Below are 19293 nucleotides of genomic sequence, written 5' to 3'. Positions count from 1 at the left end.
TAAGAATATAAGAATAACCTTACTGGGTCAGACCAATGGTCCATCAAACCCAGAAGCTCGTTCTCACGGTGGCCAATCCAGGTCACTAGTACCTGGCCAAAACCCAAGGAGTAGCAACATTCCATGCTACCGATCCAGGGCATCATAATGAAACAGACTGAAGGTCCATGAATCCCAGTACCATTTTCCAACAGTGCCCAATCTAGGTCACAGGTACCAGACAAGATCCCAAAAGAGTAAAATAGATTTTACGCTGCTTATCCTAGGAACAAGCTGTGGATCTTGTTAAGTCCATCTTAATAATAGTTTTTGGACTTTTCAGAATGTGTCCAAACCTTTTTTAAATCTTGCTAAGCTAACTGTTTTTTACCACATTCTTTGGCAACAAATTCCAAAGCTTAATTACACATTGAGTGAAGAAATATGTTCTCTTATTGGTTCTAAATGTCTACTTACCGTGTTTCCTCTGGTTTGTTCTAAAGGTGGTAATATTAACCGCACTCAATTATTTGGTATAATAAGTATAGCCTGCATCCTTGTACGTTTGTCTGCAGTTTTTCTTTGTTTTTCCTTGTGCAATTTTCCTTACTGCAGACTTTGTTGGATTCTTTTTTTGTTGTTCGTTCCCCGAAAATAAGCCCTAGCATGATTTTTGGGGTAGGTCTTAATATAAGCCTTTTCCCAAAAGTAAGCCCTAGTCCCCAGAAACCTAAATCGAATGTCCCTGTATTTGCCAGCAGCAGCGCTTCCCCCACCCTCATAGCCAATCCCCCGCTGACCCTGCCATCTTTCCATCCCATCCAAACCCCGCTGACCCTCCAACTGCGAGACTTACAAAGAGCAACATTGGCAGCATTCTAAATAGTCTGCTTCGTGGCCTTCTCCCACCGGGCCATTCCCTCTGCCGCATCACCGATGATGTCATCAGTAACGCGGCGCACGGAAGGCCCCGAAGCAACCTGTTTAGAGTGCTGCCGATGCTGCTCTATGGAGGGAGGTATGGAGGTCTCGCAGTCAGTGGGGTTCAGATGGGAGGGAGAGATGGAAGGATGTGAGGGTCAGCGGGGGTTCGGCTGCACGGCGGGGGCGGGGGGATGATCAAGGGTTCTGCTGCATGGGAGGGATAGAAGCTGTGCAAGGGTTTCTCCTGCATGAGGGATGGGATGGGAGGGAGGGATAGAAAGATGCTGTATGGAAGAGAGGGATAGAAGCTGTGCAAAGGTTCTGCTGCACCAGGGATGGGAGGGAGGGAGAGATGGAAAGATGCTGTGCACAGTGTAAGGGTTCTGCTGCACAGGGGGATGGGAGGAATAGAAAGGTGCTGCAGAGGGAAGGCACAAGGGGATGGGTGAGAGGGGAGGAAAGATGCTGCACGTGTGGTGGAGATAAAGGAAAGAGGAAGAATTGGGGTAAAGGAGAGGAAGGGAGAAATGATAATGTAGATGAAAAAATTAAGACCTACCCCGAAAATAAGCCCTAGTGCATTTTTGGGGCCCAAATTTAATATAAGACACTGTCTTACTTTCGGGGAAACACGGCAGTAACTTTAATTTGTGCCCCCTAGTTCTTATATTTTTAGAAAGAGTAAACAAGTGCTTCACATATCCCTTTTATAGACCTTCATCACTTCTCCCCTCAGCCATCTCTTCTTTAGCCTGTTTAGCCTTTCCTCATAGCTCCTGGGCACCACCAAAGAACCAGATATTCAGTGGTTGTGTCCCGATAGGGCCCAGCACTGAATATCCATGTCTAATTTAGCCAACTGTATTGAGTCCATGAAAAAAAATTCCGATTGCTACAGATGAATATTGATCCCTACATTTCCATCACAAATATATACATTACACAAGACTCTAAATGAGTTCAGCATATATGCAACTACCTTATTCAACTTAGACTCCAAGAATGCAATAATTTATCCAAAAAATTCTTCTCCTTGCCTCAAAGATCAGTAAACCAATAAACTAAAGTTACATGTCAGCTATCAAGTAATACAAAAATCAGCTAAAACCCTTCAGAAAACAAAAACAACCCCCCCCACCCCTCCTTTAAGACACTTTTTAAATCAAGCAATTGCATACCTGGATCAAAATTCCACTAGAAGTTTGTCCCATGCTAAAAGTTTATCAACAGAAAATACACATTTTAACATGGCTGCACACATAATAATGCAACACTAGATCCATCCAGATTCACCAGACAGGGCTGATCTAGTCCTAGGTTTACCCCATTGCTTGCAAGGACTTGTAGTCTTGCTTTTCTTGGAATCCGAACTTAATCCATTCCAGAACCCCATTCGAGTTCCAAAATGTTCGAGTTCCAAGACAATTTTTCCCACTGAAAATAATAGAAACTGGATTAATCCATTCCTTGGTCCCACAAAGGCACCCCTGGCAGAAATAGCAAGATCGGGTCCCCCACCGGCATAGGCAGCAAGATCGGCAACGGCAACTGCAAGTGGTGCTCAGCCCCCAAATTCCCTCTGACGTGAACCGCCTAGGCGGAAACAGGAAGCTGTGTCAGAGGGGAAGCTTTGGGTTGAGCACCGCTTTCAATTCATGCAGGTTCGGATTCCAAAGCAGCGTTCGGATTCCGGGTCAAAATTTAATTTTTAAAAAAGTTCGGATTCCAAGTTGTTCAATTTCTGGGGCGTTCGGATTCCGAGGTATCACTGTACTATAATTACTGGTGCTCCTTTCCTTTTTATATTGATATACACTGCACTGATGTAACAAAGAGCGGTATATAAATACAAGTAAACCTAAACATAAATAAACATGAATGAAGTGGATGGGTGAACATGAATCAGTTGTTTACTCTGAAAAAGTATCAAAACTAGGGGATGAAAAATGAAGTTGTTAGAGAGAACATTTCAAAGAAACCGGAGCAAATATTTTCTCACTTAACACACACATAAGCTCTGGAATTTGTTCCCAGAGAATGTGGTAAAAGCAGTTAGTGCAGCTGAGTTTAAATGACGTCTGGACAAGCTCTTGCAGGAAAAGTGCAACTGCTATTAACAAGGCAGATCTGGGGAAAGCCCCTGTAAGCAGCATGGAACCTATTTCTTAGGGATGCTGTCAGGTACATGTGACCTGGATTGGCCACTGTTGTAAAGAACATACTGTGCCTAATGGACCTTTGGTCTGATCCAGTATGGCAATTCTTACGTTCCTTGTGCAGGTACCAACAATTTTTCAAAACAAAAGTTAAGTGACTACACTCTCCTCTGAAAATTGTCCCAGGGAATTAATGGGCTAATATTTACCCCTGTTCATGACTACGCACAGTTTTGCTAGGTTAATTTAAGCAGATATTTTCTTAAGTTTACACATAGGGCTCCTTTTATCAAGCCGCGCTAGCGGGGTTAACGCGCGTGACTTTTCATCACGCGTTAACCCCCGCGCTGGCCTAAAAACTACCACCTGCTCAAGGGAGGCGGTAGCAGCTAACACGGCCGGCGGTATAGCGCGTGGTATTACGCGCGTTAAATCGCTAGCGCGGCTTGATAAAAGGAGCCCATAAAGAGTATCATTTCTCCAATCACATCCCCAGCATTCCCTCTCCTTGGACAGGTGAATTCACTGTTAGCAATAAAGGATGCAGGATAGTTTTTTTTATTGTGTTTATGTTGTATTGTTATTATTTATTTTGGATGCTGTTTTGCAAATTGCCTAGATTTTAAGCAGTATATATCCAGTCCAAGTTTCCAAGTTTATTAAGTATTTGATTCTAAGCGATATACAAAACATTAAAATATTAAATTACAATAATCAAAGGGAAACAGACAATGTAAATATGACTAACAAGACAAAAAAATGATACAAGAGGAAGGGAATAGGAAAAGAAATACAAGTTTAAAAATAGTAAAGAAGACATATAAGGGAAAAAAACAGTGGAGAGGGGGAGAATAATAAGCAACAGAGAATTTAAAGACCAGGGCTCAGTAGAGACACCTGATCTAATCCTATTTTCAGGATTACAAACCAGATCTAGTTTTATTAGCTGTCCCCGCAGGCTCAGAGTTTAGTTTTGAACTCGTTTTAATCTGGTGTCCATCTTTTGGACTCAGGCTCGTCGTCTTGGTTAGTTGTCCAGGGTGTGTGCTGCTGTATGGATGATGGTTTGAGTGATGGGTGGTTTGCAGGGGGAGTTCGGATTGGAGTTGGTTTTATTGGCAGGGGGGGAAGAGCTTGACAGGGGATTGTTAGAGAGTATAAGAACACAGCTCTCTGACGGTCGCAAAGACATTGCTCTTCTCATATTCTTTGGAAAAGGGGATGAGGGGGGATAGTGGGTTTGGGGTGGGTGGCGGGGAGAAAAGGAAAATGCTGTGATCGTTGTTCTGTATTATGCTGATGTTGTTTTTCTTCTGTTCAACAATAAAAAAGGATTGAACCTAAATAAATATACTAAAAGTATATATAATTTTACCCACACATTGGGAGGGCAGGTTTATAAAAGTCTATTTCTAAGCATAAGGTCCTGATTTTCTACAGAAATTTTTTCTGAAAATCGTCCTTCCTTAAAGGAGGCAACAAAAGGTTTAAGGCAGCTTTTTCAGTGAGCTTAAATGGAAATTCAATTCACATATGTCACTGATAACTTGCTCTCTGGGTTGCCTTGAAGTGCGACACAGAATCTTGACACCTCTAAGCCAGATAGTGGCTCTAATTTAAGCCAGGTAGTCCTGCTTAAATGCAAATGCTGCCTCAAGTCAGACTAACAAGAACCGACATAGTACACATTTTTCTCTGCTCTTCTTTACACATCCCTAGATACTGCAGCCAAGGTGAAAGGGTCAGCCCTGAACTTGTGCCAGAGACTGCTGCCAACACAAACTGTTCTGTCAAAACCTGATTGTTCCCTGGTTCAAATGAGATTAGCAAGGATTGAAAAGATGTGGAAAAGTCAGTAATAAATCCAGAGACAAATACAACCCACCTTTTCTGCATATGGCTTTTGGATATAATTGCTTCCTAGTATACAAACAATGTGGCATTCAACATAGTTAGGCCTCTCACAGAAGCAAGAATTAGCAGAGCACGAGCATAGGAGACCATAAAACTAAGTAAAATGTAAAGAGATTTCTCTACTTATCTACTTTGCAAATCTGCACCACTTGCTCCCATTCTATATGGACAAAGGGGGAGGGGAGGAACCTGATAATACTGCTTTTTTTCTGTGTAGTTTGCACAACGTGGTTTACATATTTTAGAGATACTCGTATTTTGTACCTTGGGCAATGAGGTGTTACGTGACTTCCCAGGAGTCACAAGGAGCTGCAGTGGAAATTGAACTCATAACTAGAGAGTGGCACGGGAACCATTACCGTGGCAATACCATAATTACTGTGGTAATTACTGTGTTAATGGGAAGAACCACAGAAAATCTCCCAGGAATGCCGCGGGAATGGTGGACCATTCAGCAGTAGTGCTGCGGGAATGGTAACCATTCTTGCAGCATTCCCATGGTAATGGGGAAGTGTTTGCTGCTGCTACTGCTGCAGTTTATTCTCTCACCTGATGCCAACACTGCCCTGCCGTAGCCACAACCACTGCTGATTCTCTAGAATAACAGCAGCAGTGGTGGAGGCAAAACAAAGAAATGCCATTAATAGTCATTACTCTTCCTCCTCGTGGCTGCCGGGCTTGCCTCTCTCTTATGTCACTTCCACTTCCAGGGCAGAGCTGGCAGCCACAAGGAGGAAGAGAAAGGACTTGCAATGGCTTTTTTTTGTTTTACTTCTGCTGCTATTAGTCTAGAAAAGCTGCAGTGGTTGCGGCAGCGATGGAGGGCAGGTGAGAGGGAGTATCAGGTTGCATGAGGGGAGAGAGGGGGATACACATGCAAGATGAGGGAGACAGCCACGCTGGATGGAAGGGGAGGGGGACAGACACGCTGGATGGGAGGGGAGGGGGACAAGCAGGCTGGATGAAAGGGGACAGACACGTTGGATGGAAGGGGAGGGGGACAGATATGCTGGATGGAAGGGAAGGGGGACAGACATTGGATGAGGGAGATGGGAACAGCCACACTGGATGGAAGGGGAAGGGACAGACACTGGATAAGATATGAGGGAGATAGGGGTCAGCCATGCTGGATGGGAGGGGGGACAGACATGCTGGATGGAAGAGGAGGGGTACAGATACTCTGGATGAGGGGGACAGATATGCTGAATGAGAGATATAGGGGGACAGCCGCACTGGATGGAAGGGGAGGGGAACAAACATACTGGATGAGGGAAAAGGACATGCTGGATAGAAGGGGAGGGGGGGACAGGCATGCTGGATGGAAGGGGAAGGGGACAGACATTGGATGAGGGAGATGGGAACAGCCACACTGGACGGAAGGGGAGGGGACAGACACTGGATAAGAGGGAGACAGGGGGACAGCCATGCTCGATGGGAGGGGGAGGACAGACGTGCTGGATGGAAGAGAAGGGGTACAGACATGCTGGATGAGGGAGATAACAGATATGCTGGATGAGGGAAAAAGACATGCTAGATGGAAGGGGAGGGGACAGACACACTGGTATGGAAGAAGTGGACAGACACACAAGAAGGAAGGGGAGGGGGACTGACATGCTGGATGAAGGGAACAGACACAATGGATGGAAGGGGAGGGGGACAACACTGGATGAGGGAGACAGGAACAGCCACACTAGATGGAAGGGAAGGGGGACAGACATGGGATAAGATATGAGGGAGACAGGGGTACAGCCATTCTGGATGGAAGGGGAGGTGGGACAGACATGCTGGATGGAAGGGAGGGGGGACAGATGCTAGGCAGAAGGGGAAAGGGACATAAACGCTGGATAGGAGAGGGGTACAGACATGCTGGATGGAAGGGGAGGGAGCCAGATTGGTTTCTGTTTGTCTTCTGTTAACTCACTTGCCAGGGTCTCCTGCCCATTTGATGTTTTTTTTTGTTCTCTGTGCTCACCATCCAACTTCAATATCTGTACCTTTCCTTCCATTGCCATATACAACATTTCTGTTTGTTTTCCACTGTCTACCATCTCTCTTTTCCAGCCTTGTGCCCTGCCTGGGTCAAACCTCTCTATTCCTCTCAATGCAGCATCTCTCCCTTTCTCCCCTCCATTATCATGTGCAACATTTCTTTCTCTCTCTATACAGCAACCTACATATTGATTGCCCTTTGGTGCTCGTTTTGTCTACAGGCTACAGTTTTTTGGCGGTTTCAACTTATCTCTGTTTTTTCCGGACCCCTGATGAAGGTGTGTTTTCCGAAACACGGACCGTGTTGGGTCCTTTGATTTTAAGGTGTTGTTTTTAACTGCTTTTGATTCAATAAACTTAGCCTACATCACTGTACGGGTTTCTGCAGTTTTTCTTTGTTTTGTTTCTCTCTCTCTCCCCATGCACCATCTCTCCCTGCCCTCCACACTGTGTCCAACATTTCTCCCTCCTTCTTCTCCATGCATGTCTCCCTCCCCTCCACCATATGCAGAATTTCTCCCTCTTACCACTTTCTGCCTCTGTTGCATTTCTCCCTTCATCTCCTCCAACCCATGTCCAAAAATTCTTCCTCTCTCCTACTAGCATCATGGCCCCAAGTAGGAAGATATTTATCGGCTCTCCTTTAGCCCTTTTGGATCCAAAACGGCCCTCACTTAAAAATTAGCGAAGACCACAGTTCTATACCATTTTTAAAAGAAAATGTATCTTTCATTGTGAACATAACTACTTGCTAGAGTTATCAACCTGACTACCAACATTGTCATTGAAATATAAAAAACAGTTTCCATACTGAATATAATGGTGTGGTAGCCTTGTTCAAACATAATATATAGAAATAAAAACAAAACATAAAGGAGATAAGTTAATCAAATAAAAAGGTATCACCTTATCTCCTTTATATTACTATACTGCATATAAAATGGATAGACAATTTGTTACCAAACATAGGATGCCCTTATTATATAAATAATATTTCTTGATTTACCATTACACAAGAAGCAAGGTAAGATCCTTTAGTTTTGTGGATATTTATATGCATTCTTTTTTTCCCTCTGTGAAAACTTTCACTGCCTTCTTAAAACTTTATGCACCCTCCTCTCTCTTGCCTTTCCCTCAGTCCTACCCTGCCTTTCTCCCCTCTCTCTCCTTTCTATGTAAGTCGCCTAGAGCCTGTACAGATTTGCGCGACACACAAATGGAAGATTAGATTAGATTAGATTAAAACAGCATTGACATACGTCGTAATAACATACAGGTATCACCTCTCCCCAAAGCTGAATACAGTTGTTCTATTTCATTTACAATATGTCCATTAAAAATAAAATCTAGATAGTTTGCATCCTCATAAACAAAGCATAAATCAAATAATAATCTCATCCAAACTTTATAATAAAATATAACAGTTTGTTATACACCCAAAGGCTCTGATGATTCAAATATAAACTTCACTGCTGGCCCCTTATACTACGAGTTGGGGTAAGGCCCAAATAAACTTTGAAAGGAAATTTCATGTGGGAAATACAGTCCTTGAATATAAAGTGAGTGTAACATTCTGTTTGCCATTAGGAAACAAGGTTGGCTCATCCTATTGTCTCTGAGGAAGGAAAAATGTTTTCCATTTAGGTCACCGCTCAGTGTTCCTTTTCAAATCTTATAATAGAACCATTTATTATAACATTTTAAAAATGTTTTTAAAAGCTCTATGTAAACTGCTACCCAGCTTCATGTGGGCAAAGGTATGAATCCATTCTGTTGAAAAAAGACCAATCTATACACCGGTATAGTTTGGCGTAAGTAAAAGATTGTAAGGCTACAAAACCATACAATTACATTTTACAATTGTACAAATCTTAGAAATAATTTTGGCTTGCTGAAGTTAACCAGTTTTGGAACTGTACAGTCACATGTTTCCGCTTCAGCTGATATGATTACCATTAGTAAGGACTAAATTAACTAGTTAGAAATGTTACTTTGTTACACTTTTTTCTTTTTGCTCTAAACATATTCCCCAAAGCAAGAGAAACAAATAGTAACAGATATACCGTAAACATCTTGTATGAAAGTACTGTTCTACAAACTTAATCCAGTTTAGTCAGGAATGAGAACCTTCAGGACACTAAAATACTTTTGTCAGCAACTCGCAGCTTCAAATCTGGCTTAGGCTGCTACTAGCAAGTTAACATCAAGTTATGCTATGGTTAATAGGCCTGATTCACTACGTTTTTTCCAGGGAGGGAAATTTGGGGGGGGGAGGGAAGCCATTTCCACAGAATGGTTGTTTGGACAGGTAAACAAGAATTTTGACATCTATTCTGTATGCGGGAGCTCAAGGCAGCCATTTCTTGTGAGCGATCTGCACGGAGCAGGAGCATGGGAAGATTGCTCCTGCCCCGAAAACCCACTAGACCACCAGGTAAGGCTTAAGGGGGGGCTTACAGGGCTTAAAATAGCTGGGGGGAAAGCGGGGGTTAGGGGCAGAACCGGCCCAAATTTTATTCGCAGTTTTTTAATATTCGTGGGCCGGCTCTTCCCCTAACCACCACAAATATGGAGGAGGAAGTTTATACCTTGATATAGTGTATAAGTGAAGAGGACTGCTCTTTATGAGGAGCAGACAACACAGTACAAGTTAACTACATATGAGGGATCTTCAAAATATTTCTGCAAGCACTATTCCATAAAGTTTATTACTGAATGCTTGCACTGCAATCCAAGCAACATATGTCAGGCATTACCACACTGCAAAGATATTCAAAATATTGACCATAAACATTCTACTTTGAAACTTTAGGTGTAATCAAAGGGCAGAAAACCATTCAAACATAAAGCAAAGTTATTCAGCAAGCATTCCTAAACTGACATAACCACATTACTCTCTAATCTGGGGTAATTATGTGTTAAGAGAGAGTAGTAGTTTAAAAGGTGATAAGTACTTTGAAACTGCATTTTTTTAGTTTTTAGTTTTTTTAAAAAAGGGGATCTTCTGCAGTTAGCCTCTATTTTTGATAGAACCACTTTCCTACTTTGTAGGAAGTTAATAAAACATTTCACAATGTGAGTTTACAATTAAAATGATGTTGAAGGAGTACATGAAAAATAAATCTTAGATTTTTTATGTCAATATTTTTCACTTCAGCATTAGATTCAAATTGCATACATAACTTCACTTCAGCATTAAATTTTAAACTTTACTTCCAATGTAATAAATCAATGTCAGGCATAATCATTGAAGTAAAAACGAAAATTGATGTGCTAGCATGGAAATAAAAGTTAGAAAGCCTTGCTTTTTATTGGCTAGAAAAAAAAAAATCAGGAACCAGAAAAATGTGCTAGGACATGTTTCTGAAGCTGTGAAGATGAGCAGATGGTAGCTGGCAGACATTAGCAGGAGGAGAGAGGAAAAAAGATGGGTGGTGGTAGCAGAACAAAAGAGGGGAAGAAGGGTACAGAGAGCTGTGAGTAGGAGAACCAGTCAGGATGGGAGAAACCTACTACAATTGACTGGAGCAGGTGATAAACTATGCAGAGAGAGAGGACACATCTGGGATATGAATTTCATCACAGTGGAGAAGGATTTGTTCATACACTGCATCTGAAAAATACCACTAGCTGTATGAAAATATATCTACAGCGCAGAAAAAAAGCAGCTCTGGGAAGAAATCTGGTTGACTGTGAGTTACCTAGGACTCTGAGGCAGGTGCAGTATTGCATGGAGGTGAAAAAGATGATGAGCAAGATTAAGGCATCCCAGAAACAGGTCAGAAACTTGAGTTGACAGCACAGGAAGAATTGATGAGTGATACAGTTTCTGCTAGAAGATCTGTCTGGGATGGTGGTGGGAATGGACACAGCTGAGATATCAGCTGTAGTTCCCGTATTCAGCATACTTTTGGACACCAAAGCCTCTTTACAATTAGCAATATTTATTCCACCATTACCTTGTTTATTGGGTCACTGGGGTGGGCAGACTAGATGGGCCGTGGCCCTTATCTTCCGTCTATTTCTATGTTTCTATTGTTTTATTGTGAGTTTCTATACTGCTACTAATTGGGAGTCCGAGAGCACGTCTCGTGGGATGAGACTAATGCGAAGCCGGGAGGACGAACGCGCGCTTGTGTCATTCACTGGCGGGTGGGAAGTGGCAGGGGATTGACTGGCGGAGCTTTCCCACCGAAGGGTTGGGGAGCAATTGGTAGGCCGCAGCTGCGGGGATAGTCAGGAGGATTTTAAGCCACAACCTTGGAGGACTCATGGCATTCCTGGTCCTCCGAGGCGGCTCTGGAAGGTTGATGCTGTGAGGGGCTTGGGAGCGGTATCTCAAGCTACTGGCTGCTGGGCTCATCGGAGTGATGAGCTGCGGGACAGCGTGGTAGCTGTGCCCGGGGGTCGGGTGACCATGGAGAATGCGGCATGTGGGGTGCATGTCACCCCTTAGATGTTTGCTGACATGGCTGGGTCGGGGGCTATACTTTATACTGTTGTAGCTTGGGACATTTCATGTTGGTCTGTTAAAATGTTAATTTCCAATAAACAGGGCTGCAGCTCCCGCTGTTATGACTGGGGAGGCAATTCGGAGCGGTTTGCATGATCTTCTGTAAAAGGTGTTACAATATGGAGTTACAAAGAGCTTCTGCGAGGTGTTACAATACATGGGCTCTACACAGAGTTACAGGGGCTTCTGTAGCAGTGCTACAATATAGAGTTATTAAGACCGGCATAAGTATGGCATATCAATCATCCTACTTATGTTACCGGCACATCGATTGTCCTTATTTGCATATGTTCATACCAAATCAATCATCCTACCGATATTCGCATCTAATATTAGGCTTACTATTGCAGCTAAGTACACTATATTTACACACCTCCTAAGGAGTTTGGCCTATTCAACTAAATATAGTCTATATACATGTATTTGTATTGTGTTTATGTTTATTTTTGAAGTACAGTGGTACCTTGGATTACAAGCATAATCCGTTCCAGGAGCATGCTCGTAATCCAAAATGCTCATTTATCAAAGAGAGTTTCCCCATAGGAAATAATGGAAACTCGCTTTGATACGTTCCCACCCACCCCCACCCCCGAGGCCAGGGCGCTGCTCCCCCCCCCCGGCTCGCAAAGTCCCCCCTCCCCTCCCGCGTGATCCAGCACCCCCCGTGAGAACAGGCACCCCCCGCCCGACCAGCTTTAACTCACCCCCCCCCCGGTCTGGCTCCGGCACGAGAACAGCTCCCCCCGCTCGCAAAGGCCCCCTCCCCCCGCTCGAATAGGCACCCCCCCACGAGAACAGGAACCCCCCGCCCGACCAACTTTAACTCACTCATGCTCAAAGCCGGCAGAGACTGGGAAGAAGATCTACAAGCGGCACCGGCACTTGTGGGCTGCGTGCCGGTGCCAAAGGGGGGGTGAGTTAAAGTTGGTCGGGCGGGGGGTTCCTGTTCTCGCGGGGGGGGGTGCCGATGCGAGCGGGGGGGAGCGATGCCGGTTATTGGGGGGTGCTCGCAAATCGAGTCAACACTCGTTTTGCGAGACACGTTTTGCGAGAATGTTTTGCTCATCTTGCAAAACACTCGCAAACCGGGTTACTCGCAAACCGAGGTTTGACTGTATTATCTTCCTCAGAGTCTAGTTTTCTGGGCTTCAGCCCTTGGTTTATTTATATCCTTTTGTATTCTTCCTATCGAATTCCTTATTTTGGGGGGGGATGGACTAGCCATCTGTAGTAGTGGTATTTTCTTCTTTTCATAGGTGAGCAAATGAGGCAGCTATTTTCATCAGCCCAAGTCATTTGTGAATTACAGCTCACACCACAGAGGCCTCCTATTTCATCTAGCCTCCTTCACAAGACAAACTGATAATATCAGAATGTCTGATCTCCTTTTATGCCATGCCTTTCCATTCCCACAAAAAAAAAAAAAAGAGGAGAGGAAGAAGAGGAATTAAAATCAGATGGATCCTTCCCAATGATTACCAGATGGACTTTACTTCAGTTTGGAGCGATCAGACAATGGTGCAATCATTGGGAAACTTGAAGGGGCTGCAGCAACTGGATTCCCAGAGCACAATGGACTCTACCCTAACCAAAGAGCTGATTCCAGAGGTCTTTCAACAGCAAGAGCTGTAAAACAAGAAACTGGCATAGAGAAAGCAGTCTCTGCAAAAGTGGAACATAAGAATAGCCATACCGGGTCAGACCAATGGTCCATTTAGCTCAGTATCCTGTTTCTAACAGTGGCCAATCCAGGTCACAAGAACCTGGCAGAAATCATAATAGTAGCAACATTCCATCTACCAATCCCAGGACAAGCTGTGGCTTCCCTCATGTCTATCTCAATAGCGCTCATATTTCTTGAAATCATAGAAAAAAAACAAAAACAACTCATCAAGCAGAAGAAAGTAGGGGGAAGAACAATTCAATTCAAACTTAAAAATGTAGTGCAATATAAAATACAGTGCTCTCCCATGAATTTGCGGTCCCGGTCATTCGCGGTATTTTCCAACCGCAAATGACCGGGCAGGAGAGGGTAGCCAGAGAGGCAGGAGAGGGCAGCCGGAGCACCGGCGAGTGAAGGAAATCACTCACGGTATGCTCCGACCACCTCTTCCTGTACTAAAGTCGGGCCTCACCAATCATGAGCTGCTTTGACACACAGCTCCTGATTGGTAAGGCCCGACTTTAGTACAGGAAGAGGCAGTCGAAGCATACCGCAAGTGATTTCCTTCACTTGCCGGCGCTCCGGCTGCCCTCCCGTGCCTCTATGGCTGCCCTCTCCTATCTCCCCCGCTAAAAACCGTATTCGCGGTTTTTCAGCATTCGCAGGGGTTCCTGGAATGGAACCCCAGTGAATATCGGGGGAGTACTGTAATCAGTAACAATAAACTAGCAGATTAATATGTGTAACAGAAACCTATGTAGATCCAGACTCAACATAGTGTTACAGCTATTACGCCCTTCCTCAGAAGTGTCAAGATCTAGCCAAGTAGGTGTCACATTCATGTGTAGGCAACAGAATTTTATTCAGAGAGTCTGCATATGTGAAGATAATACTGTCAGAACTGCAAAACACCATCAGTAACAAAACAAAATGCTTCATAGCCATGCAGAGTTTTCAAGCAGGCGCTATCGAAATGGGGCAAAAATCTACACTTGCATATTCTTTTTGTGACATGGGAGATATATCTACGGGGAAAAGCATCAGCTCGGTACCATGCACAGGTTTTTAAAATGTGCTCGTTTTAAAAAGGGCTGTATATATCTGGCAGTGCTATAAAAATGATTGAGTAGTAGTAGTAACTTTTGTAACCCACTTAGGTTTAAGTGGGATATAAGCTTTTTAAATGAATGAATGAATAACTTATTTTTTTCAACTGAAAATCACATCATCTATGCATTTAGGTGACGGGACAAAAGCGCGCGAGACAATCGAGCGCTGACAATACAGAGCAGACAATTGCGAGCAGGACATCAGTGTACCGGACTTAAACTTAATCTTAAAGTGCTCTGAGGGGGGGGGGAGTAACCTCTCCCCCACTTAAGTTAGTACTGTTGCCGCTGCCATTGGGGGGGGTGTGGGTGTCCCCCACATTACAGAGGAAATTGACGTTTTTCCCTAAAAAAAAAAAGGGAAAAACGCCTCTTCCCTCTATAATGGGGGGTACCCCCCAACACCCCCACCCAACGGCAGCACAAACAGTACTCCCTCCCCACCCCCCACCCCCCTCAGAGCACTTTAAAATTAAGTTTAAGTCCGGTGCGCTGATGTCCTGCGCACGACTGTCTGCTCTGTATTGTCGGCGCTTGACTGTCCTGCGCGTTTTCGACTATGAACCATGCATTTATGCCACAAAGTATTTAAATGTCTCTATTGTATCGCCCCTCTCCCATTCCCCTTTCTTCCAAAGTATACACATTAAGATGTTTAGGTCTGTCCTCATATACAGTAATTTTAGGAACCATTTTGTAGCCCGACTCCATCCTGTCTATGTTGTTTTGAAGGTGTGGACTCTAGAACTGTGCACTGTACTCTAAGTGGGGTTTCGCTAGAGACTTATATAGAGGTCACCTCCTTTTTCTTGCTGGCCATTCCTCTCCCTATGTACACAAGCATCCTTCTGACTTTTGTCATTGCCTTTTCTACCTGTTTAACCGCCTTAAGATCATCAGGTGCAATCCAAACAAAGTCCCGTCGTTCTTTCATGCAAAGAGGTATTTCATCCCATATCCTCTACTGCTCTTTTGGATTTTTGTAGCCCAAATCAATAATTAAAACAACAAGTATGAGTGGTGCAATAAAAGTATTAATATTTTGACATAGAAAATACAATGGCGTGGAGGAGTGGTCTAATGGTTAGAGCTGAAGCCTCAGCGCCCTGAGGTTGAAGGTTCAAACCCAGCACCAAATCCTTGTGACCTTGGGCAAGTACCCAGGTACATTAGTGAGATTGTGAGCCTACCAGGACAGATAGGGAGATATACTTGAGTACCTGAACTGCTTAGGTTATAAGCAGTATATAAATACTAAAATAAATAAATAAATAAATAAGCATAAACCTCATTTGATGCAACTTGATTTTATTACTCATTTATAAAGCAATACTTACACATTTCGGGTGCTGAATGGCAGCTTCATACTGCAGCCTCACTCTCTCTGGCATCATCACATCATCCTGTAATAAACAGTACATTGCTATTGAACATGAAAAGAATCAAAGTGCTCATCCTCACACACAGATAACGAACTAAAAACAAAACTAATGTTCCCCATGGTCAGGACTAAGAGAAAACTTAACATAGCCAAACAGTTAAAATGTCTAATAACAGCGAACCATCACAATGATTTTATCAAATATCTGCCTTTAGTAAGGTGCAAACAAACAGGAGGCTGAAAACAATATCAACGTCAACCCTAGTCTCTTAATTCTCCTGTCTTCAGAACTAACCATACAATATAATGGAAACAAGATTTTACATCCGCTATCAAGTAGCCCATATGATTTTAATCTGTGCATAGTTAAAGGCCACTACATCCGGTCCCAACAGAGATCTTTGTGGCAACCCTCTATTCCCCTTCTCCATTCAGAGAATTGGTTATTTAACCCTACTCTGTTTTTCTTTTAACCAGTTCCCAATCTACAATAGAAGATTGCCTCCTATCCCCATGGCTTTTTAATTTTTTCAGGAGTGTCTCATGAGGGATTGTCTCAAAAACTTTCAGAAAATCTAGATATGTTTGATAGATTATGAGCCCACCAGGACAAATATGGAAAAATGTTTGAGTACCTGAATATAAACCACTTAGACATCCTCCACTGATAGGTGATATATAAAAAACTAATAAATAAATAAAAATAAATTGGTTTACCTTTATCCATATGTTTATTCATACCTTCAAATATCTAGCTCCTTATATTCTCCTCAGTGAAGACCAAAGCAAAGAATTCATTTGGTCTCTCCTCTATGGCCTTCTCCTCTCTGAATACCCTTTTGACTCCTTACACACTTTCTATTTGTAACCCCCCCAGGATGATCCTTAACGGCTGCTGGATTCAGGGGTGGGGAGTACCTGGGGCTTATGAGGCTCAAGGTAAAGTCTGCCCAAGCCTGACAGTTGCCAGGTTGGCAAAGGAGTGGGCAGAGCTAGGGGGACAAAGGCATGACAATAGTGGTGAGCATGGTCCAGGAGAGGATGAAGTGAGAGAGAATATAAAAAAGGGAACATGGGAGAGAAAAGGGTCTGTGGCTACCTAACTCCTTCCAAAACCCAGAATACTAAAAGAGAATTCCATGCCTCAGGTTTCTGAAAGTTAAGAAAGATTTGATCCCTGCATCATGGCAGAGGTCATGGTTGAAAGGAAAGACCTGCTCCCCAGACCAGGAGAAGAGGGGGAGTAGAGGGATGTAGGAGTTACATGCTTGATGGGTTAAAACATCCTGGGAGAAGAGAGTGGGAACAAAAGGAGTGCCTCATTCTTGGATGTGGATTGGTAAAAAAAATCTCAGGAGGTGCAGGGTATTTATTTGTTCAGTGTTTTCCCCTTATTTTAATACAATTTGTAAAACGCTTAGAAATCCCGATTTACGTTTTATCAAAATTTTAATAAACTTGGAACAGCTCTGAGAAGACCAAGTACAAGATAAGATGGAAAGGAAGGGGTTCTGGTATTAAAGCTCAGAGAGCTGCAAAAGGTCTGGAAGAGGTCAGACTCGCTAAGTTAAAGATTAGGACTCAAATTTACCATAGCATGGAGACATTATTGAACTTGAACTGTAAAAGTAAACTTTGAATCTTGTCAAGGAAAAAAAATGAAAAAACTATAAATAATGTACATATGAAGATTAACTTGAGTTTTAGCGCAGGCTCTTATAAGCAAAAGGAAACAGTAAATTCTGTGGCTCATGGAAGAAAATCCTAGAGAGGGATCGCAAAAATTTGACAAAGTCACATGTGTGAATGAAAACAACTTGCAAAACTAAAAGTGGACAAAGCCATGAGGCCAGATAAGATACATCCCAGGATACTGAGAGATCTCCAAGAGGTTCTGATGGATCCTCTAAAGGATATATTTTAACAGAACCTTGGAAATGAGAAAGGTTCTATAGGACTGGAGAGGAACCGATGTAGTCCCTCTTCATAAAAGTGGTAAATGAGAAGAGATGAGAAACTAATGGCCAGCAAGCCTTATCTCATCAGTGGAAAAAGTCATGGAGATGATGCTGAAGGAAAAGATAGGGAAATTTCTTGATTCAAATGGGTTGCAAGATCTAAGGCAGTGGTCTAAACTCAAACCCTTTGCAGGATCCCATTTTAGATTTGTAGGTACTTGGAGGGCTTCAGAAAAAAATAGTTAATGTCTTATTAAAGAATTAACAATTTTGCATGCAATAAAACTCTTTATAGTTTATAAATCTTTCCTTTTGGCCAAGTCTTAATAATAATATTGTAATTTCTAGCTAAAGAGACATAAGATCAAGAAACTGTTTTATTTTACTTTTGTGATTATGATAAACATACCGAGGGCCTCAAAATAGTACCTGGCGGGCCGCATGCCCAGGCCGCGAGTTTGAAACCACTGATCTATGGAAAAATAATTTTACCAAAGGAATATTATGCCAAACAAATGGGATTGATTTTCTTGACTGGGTGACCTGATAACTTGATCAAAGGTGTGCGCTGACGTAGTGCTTAGATTTCAGCCTTTGATACTGTTCCTCATAGGAGCCTTACAGTAAACTGAATAGGGTGGGCCCCAAAGGTTGTGAACTGTATCAGAAATTGGCTGAATGACAGACAGACAACAGAGTTTGGCGGTAAATGGAATTCACTCGGAAGAAAGAAGGTAAGAAGTATGCTTCAGGGATCAGTCCTGGACCTGATTCTATCCAACACCTTCGTAAGTGATATTGCTGAAAAGTTAGGAGGAAAAGTCTGCCTTTTGCCGATAACTCAACAATTTTACCAGAGTTGACACCTTAGAGCGAATAGTCAAAAAACTACAAAAATTAAAAGCACAGGCTAAAGCTTTGCAGTTAACCTTTAATGTAAAGAAATGCAGAGTGATTCATTTTAGGTGTAGTAGAGATGAAAGGATGAGAGAAGCCATATTTTGCTAAGGATAAAAAAAGACTTGAAACCATTCAGAGGAAGGCAACTAAAATGCTACAAAGTTTGTGCCAGAAAATGTAAATGCAACTTGAAGACCTGAATATATATAGCCTAAAGGAGAGGAGACAAGGGTGATATGATACAGACGTTTAGTCACTTAAAAGGTATTAATGAGTAAATAAATCATTCTCAGAGAAGATGCAGAAGTAGAGGACATGAAATGAAGCTCCAAGGAGGTAAGCTTAAAAGCAACATTAGGAAAGACTTTTTCATGGAGACAGTGGTAGATGCCTAGAACATCCTCTTGGTGGAGATGGTGCAGACAAAAACAGTAAAACATGGGATAAACATACAGGACCTTTATATAGCAAGAGCTAGAACAGAGCTAAAATTAAATGCTAAGAAATGCAAGTCATGAATTTGGGCTGCAAAAACCCGAAGGAATGGTACAGTTTAGGGGGTAAAGAACTTATGTGCACAACAGAAGTGTGGTTGTATGTGATGTTCTTAAGGTGGCCAAACAGGTTGAAAAGGTGACGGTGAAAGCTAGGATGCTAGGGTGCATAGGAAGAGATATAGTCAATAGGATAGATGATGTATTCATGCCCCTGTATAAAACTCTAGTGAGACCTCATTTAAAATATTGTGTACAATTCTGGAGGCCGCACCTTCAAAAAGATATAAAAAGGATGGAGTCGGTCAGGAGA

At 42.8% G+C, this 19293-nt stretch overlaps 1 protein-coding gene across 6 annotated transcripts in view; it reads right to left on the bottom strand.

Annotated features, from left to right (window-relative positions):
• The window catches only part of B3GNTL1 (UDP-GlcNAc:betaGal beta-1,3-N-acetylglucosaminyltransferase like 1), a 315188-nt gene that overhangs the window by 193038 nt on the left and 102857 nt on the right, over positions 1-19293 (bottom strand). For all 6 annotated transcript variants that reach the window (XM_033961211.1, XM_033961214.1, XM_033961213.1 and 3 more), the window contains one exon: positions 15585-15650. In XM_033961211.1, coding sequence (XP_033817102.1) covers positions 15585-15650 — 66 coding nt within the window. The remainder of the gene's footprint in view (positions 1-15584; positions 15651-19293) is intronic.

The sequence above is a fragment of the Geotrypetes seraphini genome, chromosome 10 (genome assembly GCF_902459505.1).
Source record: "Geotrypetes seraphini chromosome 10, aGeoSer1.1, whole genome shotgun sequence".
Lineage (NCBI taxonomy): Eukaryota > Metazoa > Chordata > Amphibia > Gymnophiona > Dermophiidae > Geotrypetes > Geotrypetes seraphini.
This window is presented reverse-complemented; position numbering and strand designations above follow the sequence as displayed.